The sequence below is a fragment of the Sinocyclocheilus anshuiensis genome, unplaced genomic scaffold, assembly GCF_001515605.1.
Source record: "Sinocyclocheilus anshuiensis isolate Anshui unplaced genomic scaffold, SAMN03320099.WGS_v1.1 scaffold507, whole genome shotgun sequence".
NCBI lineage: Eukaryota > Metazoa > Chordata > Actinopteri > Cypriniformes > Cyprinidae > Sinocyclocheilus > Sinocyclocheilus anshuiensis.
In genome coordinates, this window is record NW_015551034.1 from 157,469 (window position 1) to 166,350 (window position 8,882).

At 36.3% G+C, this 8,882-nt stretch overlaps 1 protein-coding gene across 4 annotated transcripts in view; it reads left to right on the forward strand.

The window, feature by feature from the left end:
- Nucleotides 1-8,882, forward strand: part of LOC107661291 (nuclear receptor subfamily 1 group I member 2-like) — a 33,928-nt gene that overhangs the window by 17,287 nt on the left and 7,759 nt on the right. For 2 of the 4 annotated variants that reach the window (XM_016450792.1, XM_016450791.1), the window contains exons 2-6: nt 816-1,006; nt 2,852-2,982; nt 3,793-3,962; nt 4,069-4,352; nt 4,437-4,582. In XM_016450792.1, the coding sequence (XP_016306278.1) occupies nt 834-1,006; nt 2,852-2,982; nt 3,793-3,962; nt 4,069-4,352; nt 4,437-4,582 (904 nt within the window). In that variant the 5' untranslated portion in view covers nt 816-833. Of the gene's footprint in view, nt 1-284; nt 1,007-2,851; nt 2,983-3,792; nt 3,963-4,068; nt 4,353-4,436; nt 4,583-8,882 lie in introns of those variants that run through there. The other 2 variants (XM_016450789.1, XM_016450790.1) reach the window with 1 other exon arrangement.

Sequence of the window (8,882 nt, forward strand, 5' to 3'; positions counted from 1 at the left end):
TGTACGTGTGTGTGTGTGTGTATGTGGAGTACATTTACACATATATATTCACTCTTAAAAATAAAGGTGCTTCACGATGCCATAGAAGAGTCTTTTTGTCTAAATGGTACCATAAAGAACCTTTAACATCTGAAGAACCTTTCTGTTTCACAAAAGCTTCTTTGTGGCAAAAGAAGGTTCTTCAGATTACAAAAAGGTAAGAAAGAGATGGTTCTTTAAAGAACCTTTGGCTGAATGGTTCTTTGTGGAACCAAAAATGGTTCTTCTATGGCATCGCTGTGAAGAACCTTTTGAAGCACCTTTATTTTTAAGAGTGTATATGAAGTGCTACAAAAATAAAATATGCAAAGGTATAACAAATGCTAAACGGACACAAAGGTGCTTCGTGTGAAATGTGTAGACCAAGGCAATTCAAAATATGACCATTCTGTACTGAGGCAGTGCAAATATTATGTCTCTAGATATTGTGTGCTGGAGGCAGATGCTGCAGTTGTGCAAATATTATGAGGATGTGCAAAAGGTTAAGATTAAAGCAGGAGCCGGTATTGACAGCAGTGCAGTACAGTATGAGGAAGTGATATTGATTGTGGTCATAGTGCTGTATGTTTAATGGTAATTAATTATCCATCCACCTATTTCTTCTTTGGAGTCATAGTAAATTAATCTGTAGTAGTTTAGTGAATGCAGCGTAATTTTGGATGCTCAGCAGCTTTTGCTTTTCAGATTTATGAAGTCATCTCTACTTGAACTCATTATTAGGAGAGACGTCATTGGTGGTAATGAGAGGATATAGTGATGTGTGCCTTTTGTTGCAGTGCTTATTTCAGCTCAGGATGAGTAAAGAATTGGAGGAGCTTTCTCCCCTGGACGACTCGGGACATGGTGATGGGTCTGAGGAAGAAACAGAGGAGGATGATGAGCCCAAAATTTGTCAAGTATGCGGCGACAAATCCACAGGCTACCACTTTAACGCCATGACCTGTGAGGGCTGCAAGGGCTTCTTCAGGTGAGTGAGCAAACTGATTTTTCCCAGCTGCTCCTCCTTCAACAGATGTGTGGAGGAATTGTAATTGAGGATTATATACTCCCCCTCATGTCCTTCCAAACCTGTATGGCTTTCTTTCTACTGAGATGTTTTGCAGAAAGTCCAAGCTGAGAGGGGGAGTAAATGACTAAATGATTACCGAATTGTCATTTTTTGATGAACTGTACTTTTAATAATTGATCCAGTTGACCCAACCCTCCCAGTACACTCTTAAAAATGAAGGTTCCATATAATTGGCATTGATGGTTCCATGACAAATGCAGAAACTGTTGACTGAAAGGTCCTTTGAGGAACCTTTTTGTGTAGGAACAAAACTTGACAAAAGGACATCAAGGATATGTATGTTAAAATATATTTGCGGAGTGTGTCCAATAGTTTTTATAACAAACCTTGGAGAAATGGTTTGCTTACTGAGCTGAAAATGTGAAATATGACCTTTAGGATGTACACAGAGCTTTAAAAATCATCATTCAATTTTTGACTGTTGTGATTTGCATAATTTTTTTGTAAGCAGCCTTTGAAAAATAAAGTAATTATAGGGTACAGTAGCACATTTGAATTTGTGGCCAGCCCACACGCTTCACAACACATCGTATGTGTCCAACTGCAGTCACATGGTAATTGTTTGTTTCCCAGGGTGCTTTCAGCATTTTTAAAAACATGAGAATTATACTGGTTAATGTACAAAAGATGTGAATATCCAAATGCTTTTTTAAGAAAGCAATATTAGCCACTATTGACATTGCTGCTCTTTTGGATCATTGTTGTCATATACAGACAAATATTATAATTAATAGACAGCAGGGTCTGGTTTTAAATCGATAGCCCACACAAAAATAATAAAACATTTTTTTTATTATTTATTCCCCCTCATGTCTTTGCAAACCGGTATGATGTTTTTTTTCTCCTGTGGAACACAAAGGATATTTTTGAAGTGTTGTCTTGGACCCCATCGACTTTCATTGCGTTGACTACAACAGCCAAAATGTTCTTTAAAATATTTTTATTAGCTCTTTAAAACAATGTCATACAGGTTTGTAAAGACATGAGGGTGAGTAAATAATGATATACATTTCATTTTTGGGTGAACTAACACTTTAACCAGGGCTTGGGACAAAACGGATATTTAAAACGAGGGGGTCCAAAAATGCCTTCCTAATGCATTCCTCTGATTATATGTGAGCTAACATTTGACCTGTTCTATTATATTTATTCTATTCTATTCTGTGGTAGGCTAGTTAACCCTAGTAAAAAAAAGTAGTATATTCAAAGTACATTTATTTCATATTAAGTATAGTTCAAATCTATTACCATATTTACTGACATATTGCTCGAGACTTACTGATATAAAAAAAAATAATACAGTAATTAAACTTTATTTGGAGTATCACTTGTGCACATTTCTTAAAATGTGTTTTAATCTCACTATTGATGAGGATTGTATGATCTTTGAATAATGTCGGTCTTCAAATGCAAGATATTTAAAGTGTACCTAAAGTATACTTGCAATAGTTTCACTTTAGCACAATCAGATATACTTCTGTAGTTGGATTTCAGCACTACTTACTCACAATTAAAGTGCATTAAGTGCAAAATTAGTTGTTCCAATTTAGTAGACTTTAAGTATAGTATCTTAAAAGTACAATTGCCAGGTATTTTTATAAAGTACATAAATATGTAAATATATTTGTAGTATACTTTGCATGAAATACACTGGTAGACAGTCATGCTCGTATCTTGCGGTGTCCTACTTTTCTGCAGTCAGTAAGATTGACTCTAGCATATACCTGTGTGTTTGTTTGTAAGGCGCGCCATTAAGCGACCCGCACAGCTCTGCTGCCCGTTTCAGAACGCCTGTGTCATCACTAAGAGCAACAGGAGACAGTGCCAATCCTGCCGACTCCAGAAATGCCTCTCAATCGGCATGAAGAGGGAATGTAAGTTTGCTTGAGCCTTACTTTCCGTGTTCCCAAATCCTTAAGAAAGCAGAGCTCAAGGCAGTGTGATATAAAACACAAATGTTTGATTACGTTTATTAGCCTAATAATAGTAAACAGAGTGATGAACGGTTCTTCCACCAAGTAATTTGTTGAAGATTGAATTAGTCTGTAGGCTGCGCGTGGTTGTCAAGCAACAAGACAGCTTGCTGTATTAATATAAAATTGTGCGTTCACCAGCATGACACATGACAGCATTTGTTCTGCACTGCAGATTTTTACCTTATCACTTATCACAACCTAGTCAACCTTCACTCATTTTCTTGCATGTGTAATATAATAAGCATGTTTAATGTATAATACACTACTGTTAGTTTTTTTTTTTAAATAAATAAATGAATACTTTCATTCAGCAAGGATGCATTTAATTGGTCAAAAGTTTTAAATAAATGCTGTTCTTTTAGGCTTTTTATTCATCAAAGAATCACGGTTTCCACAAAAATATTAAGCAGCACAACTATTTTCAACATTGATAATAATAAGAAATGTTTCTTGAGAATCAAATCATTATATTACAATGATTTCTGTAGGTTGTGTGACACTGAAGACTGGAGTAATGATGCTGAAAATTCAGCTTTGCATCACAGGAATAAATTACATTTTAAAATATATTCAAATAGAAAACAGTTCTTTTAAATTGTAATACAATTTCGTAATATTGCCATTTTTACTGTATTTTTTTATACCTAATTGTGTATACAAATTTCATAGTGTAACCTTCACTTCAGTTCATGCGGTTCTTTTCATCAGTGATCATGTCGGATGAGGCCGTGGAGAAGCGGAGGATGCAGATCAGGAGGAAGAGGATGCAGGAGGAGCCTGTAACGCTCTCTCCTCAACAGGAAACTGTCATACAGGAGCTGCTCACTGCACATCACAAGACCTTCGACATGACTTGCACCAACTTTATTCAGTTCCGGGTAACATATTTACCTTATTATGATTGTCCGATTGAGATTCAGACAAATGTGTCAACTGAAAATATGTTTTTAAGCACTGTCTTTATCAGAGGTTTTATGTCCGCAGCCTTTAGATCGGGATCAGAAATCCATTTCTGAGCACGGTCTAGAACCTAACAGTGGCAGGGTCTTTCACGTAACCATGCACAAAACACCATCTGAAGATGCAACGCAACGGAACATCAGCCTTTCCTCGCCCTCGTCCCCTTCCTCCAGCTTTCAGAGTCCTGAGAATAAAGAGCGGAAGCAACATAAAAGTGTCATTTTCACTACTCTGCCACATTTTGCAGACCTCACCACGCACATGATCAAGAATATAATCAACTTCAGCAAAATGCTTGCAATGTTCAGGTGAATACTGGCTCTTACATCTGAAATAAAGATTCATCACTGGTGGTTTATAAGATTATAATGAAGTTGTGTTTTGAATGGCAGGGCTCTAATCATAGAGGACCAGATCGCGCTGCTGAAAGGTGCCACCTTTGAGATCATTCTGATCCACTTCAACATGTTCTTTAATGAGGTGACAGGCATCTGGGAGTGCGGCCCGCTGCAGTACTGCCTGGATGACGCCATGAGAGGTGAGGGGCTTCACAGATCTCCATTAACCTCAAGGTCACTATTCAAGAGATTTTTTTTTTTATGAATAAATACTATTATTCAACAAGGATGCATTAAATTGATCACAAGTGACATGTATAATGTTACAATTGCAACAAAAGAATTTTATTTCAAATAAATGATGTTCTCTTGATTGCTCTATTCATCAAAGAATGTTTCTTAAGCAGTAAATCATCATATTAGAATGATTTTTGAAGGATCATGTGACACTTAAGACTGGAGTAATGATGCTGAAAATTCAGCTGCGCATCACAGGAATAAATTACATTTTACAATATATTTAAATAGAAAATAATTACTTAAGATTGTAATAATATTTCACAATATTACTGTATTTTTGATTAAATAAATGCTTTTAAATAAAATAAAGAAACTTTTTTTTTCAAAAACATTGAACAAAAAATTGTTCGACCTCAAATTTTTGAATAGTAATATGAAGCATAGATTCATATTTTTAGAAAATATTATTTAAAAATAATACTGTTTTTAACTTTATTTTTACAGTTGAACATAAAGCGACTTTTTTCAAAAGTGTAAAAGAATCTTAGTGACCTCAAAAGTTTAAATAGTAGTGTATACCACTAATCGGTTCGGTTCAGGGGTAATTGGTTACGTCGCAATGTTGGAAATGTTTCTGTTTTAAATAGACATCAACCGATATATCGATTTACCGATATTTTTCCAGATATTTAAGCATTTTACAATAATCGGATATCGGTTTTGTCATATCGGATTCACCGATAAACGCCACCATCTTGTGGATGTTTTGAGAATTGCGCGCAGGATCAACATTGCAGTGCGTCTGAGGGGAAACAAGGCAACAACAACGGCGTGCACAGGTACTTGATTTACTGTAGTTCGTAAACTTTATTTAACATAACAGCCATTAATGCACAAATTAGATGTATTACATAAATGCCTGATATGCAGTTTATGCAGCTTGGCTCGAAGAAATAGAGATGAACTCACGGAGTCACGTAGGATAATCCGTCAAGTCCTGTCCCAATAAAGACGTAACTTTGCATGAATTAAATAATATGCAGCCATGAATGGGCGCATGTTGGAAATAAAAGTGCTGAATTTAATTCGCTCTCTGTTGTCTATATGCTCATCGTCTCATGAAGTCGGAGTCACATAGGCTCTGCCGAAAATTAGTTCACCGCTCAGGATTCACTTTCACGTGGTGTGAAGCTCTGCGTATTATCACGCTCTATGCGTGTGTGCGCTCCGCTCAGTCGCTCACGGCCCAAGAGTTGTTTTCTCGTGATCACAACTTAATTTTCTAGTGATCTCGACATAACAAGAGTTGTTTTCTCGTGATCGTGACTTAATTTTCTCGTGATCTCGACATAACAAGAGTTGTTTTCTCGTGATCATGACTTAATTTTCTCGTGATCTCAACATAACAAAAGTTGTTTTCTTGTGATCGTGACTTAACAACAGGTGGCAGTATAGAACTATTGATGGGGAGTTGTATACAATATCCACTATACTGTATGCGTTTGGGACAGAGGACCTTCTTCCTGATCGCTATAATTTGTGCAGTTCATTACTGACATTTAATTAACTTATAAATGTTAAATGCTGGAATTTTATCTGTTATCTTATGTTATTACTGCTGCACGACTCATCACAGTTTTTCATTTACAACTACGTAAATTGTAATGTGCATCTTTCTTATTTTTAATCTTTTATCGTTAATAAATGTATATCAGAATCAGAATCAGAAAGAGCTTTATTGCCAAGTATGTTTGCACATACAAGGAATTTGTTATAGTGTCCAAGCTTCCAGTACACGGAGACAACAACAACACACAGATAATAAATTAATAAGAAATGTGATTTACATGTGTGTATTATTTAGTTCAATAATGTTATACAGTGTTGTGGCCTAATCTTTTATATTTTTTTGTAAACCGCACACACATAACAGCATCTCAAGCTCGTAACTCACATGATATCACAACCTATCCTACATGACTAATAAAAATCACAAACAAATTATTATTATTATTATATATAGCCTAATTTTATTTCAAACGAACGAGGAAAATAAAGCGAGTTGAATCCAAGCAGCTTAAGATTTTTAGAATAGGCTTCTTCTCTGCATTCTTCTGAAGGCTCTCCACCTGCGCTTGCGGTGAATGCAATTTGTTGTTAGGCCATTTAATGTTAATTACACAAATAAAATGTGACGTGACATGTGGCCAAGTATGGTAGCCCATACTTGGAAATTAGTGCTCTGCATTTATCCCATCCAAAGTGCACACACACAGCAGTGAACACACACCCGGAGCAGTGGGCAGCCATTTTTAAAACATTTTTGCTGCGGCACCCGGGGAGCAGTTGGGGGTTCGGTGCCTCAGTCATGGTATTGAAGGTGGGAGAGAGCGCTGTACATTCACTCCCCCCACCTACAATCCCTACCGGCACGAGACTCGAACCCGCAACCTTTGGGTTACGAGTCCGACTCTCTAACCATTAGGCCACGACTTCCCCAATGTGTAGTGTAGCCTAACTCTGGAAAAAAAAAATCACATTATTTCTAAGTGAAGCAACATTTGCTGAAATACAAGATACAGTAGGCCTATTATCTGTTGATCGTTTGCGCCTCAAAGGGGGCATTGTAAAACGCTTGGTTGCTTAATGCATTTAGAGAGTGTTTTTAAAAGACCAAACTCATTAAACACATTATTAGTAAATTATAATAGGCTATGTACAGACAAGCAGATGAGTCCAGGATGTGAACGCAATGCGTTTTTCTTATAGCGGTTTTCTATGGTTAAAACGCTTAACACGTTAAACGCATTGCGTTCTTATTATGGGCCCATTTGCTTGTCTGTACATATAATTAATTACTAATAATGTGTATACTGAGTTTGGTTTTTCAAAAACACTCTCAATTAACGCATTGAGCCAGGTTAAGAATGTCCCCGTCAAGGTTGCGTTCGTTACTATAGCAACAGTAGACTCACGATGCATTGTGTTTTAATTTTGGTTAAAAGAACCACTTTTGTTATGTCGAGATCACGAGAAAATTAAGTTGTGATAAAAGGAGAAAACAACTTTTGTTATGTTGAGAAAATTAAGTCGTGATCACGAGAAAACAATTTTCTCGTGACCTCGACATAACAAAAGTTGTTTTCTCGTGATCACGACTTAATTTTCTCGTGATCTCGACATAACAAAAGTTGTTTTCTCTTAACAAAAGTTAAGTCGTGATCACGAGAAAACAACTTTTATGTCGAGATCACGAATAAATTAAGCCGTGATCACGAGAAAACAAGAAAGAAAAAAATTATAACAATGCATAGCCGCTTAGAACTTCAGTAGAATACAAACATATAAATAAAAAATAAAATGACAGGATAAAAAAGTTATACATACATTAGGGCAGTTACATAAATCTGAAAAGCTTTAGAATTTTTATTGTTTTTATAAGCTTCTTATTTTGTGATCTCATATTAGAAAGGGTTTCAAAATATATTTTAAGATCAGTGTTACAAAACGTAATATATGATGGTGTCTTTTGAATTACTTTTGACTTGTGAATATAAAACCTTGCTAAGACAATTAACAGACTAATAATGTAAATCTGTTTATCAGGAAAAAGATGGGTTTTGAAAACAAAGTAAAATATCATGAGGTTCTAAGTTAAGGGCTTTGTTTAATTTTTTTTGTTATGTATATTTTAAAGTCAACCCAAAATGTAGCCTTGAGATGGTCCTCACTGCAGAAAAGGTTTCCATGGTTTCCCATGTTTTTGTGTTCCTGTAAATAAGTGGTGTGCCATTCTGGAGTCTTATCATCAAGTATAAGTGTGCTTAAGAGGAAGAAAGCCATGTGACCATGACCAAACAAAGCAGTAAATAAAACAAGACCACTTTGACCACCTGAAAAGGTCTCTGCCACAGACATAACGCTCCAGCTAAGAGGAGGAAGGGGAAGGAGAACACTGGAGGAGAAACCCCCTTTAGCGCTAGAGAGGTGTTGGGAGCACAGCAGGACAGTATCAGAAGATAATGAGGGAGATGGCGGCAGCATGGCAGTGTTACAGGCAGAGCAAATAACATCTTGGGGAAAAAGTGAACAGAGTAGCCAGGCTTTCTGTGATGACTCTGTGAAGCTGCCTCAGGAAGCACTTTCTGCCTTAGTACATGTGTCAGTCTGCGTTTATTGGCATCTTCATTACTTTAAATGGGATTGTGTCAGTTAAACTTTCATGCTTATTTTTGACTTCAAATATCAGACCTATTTTAA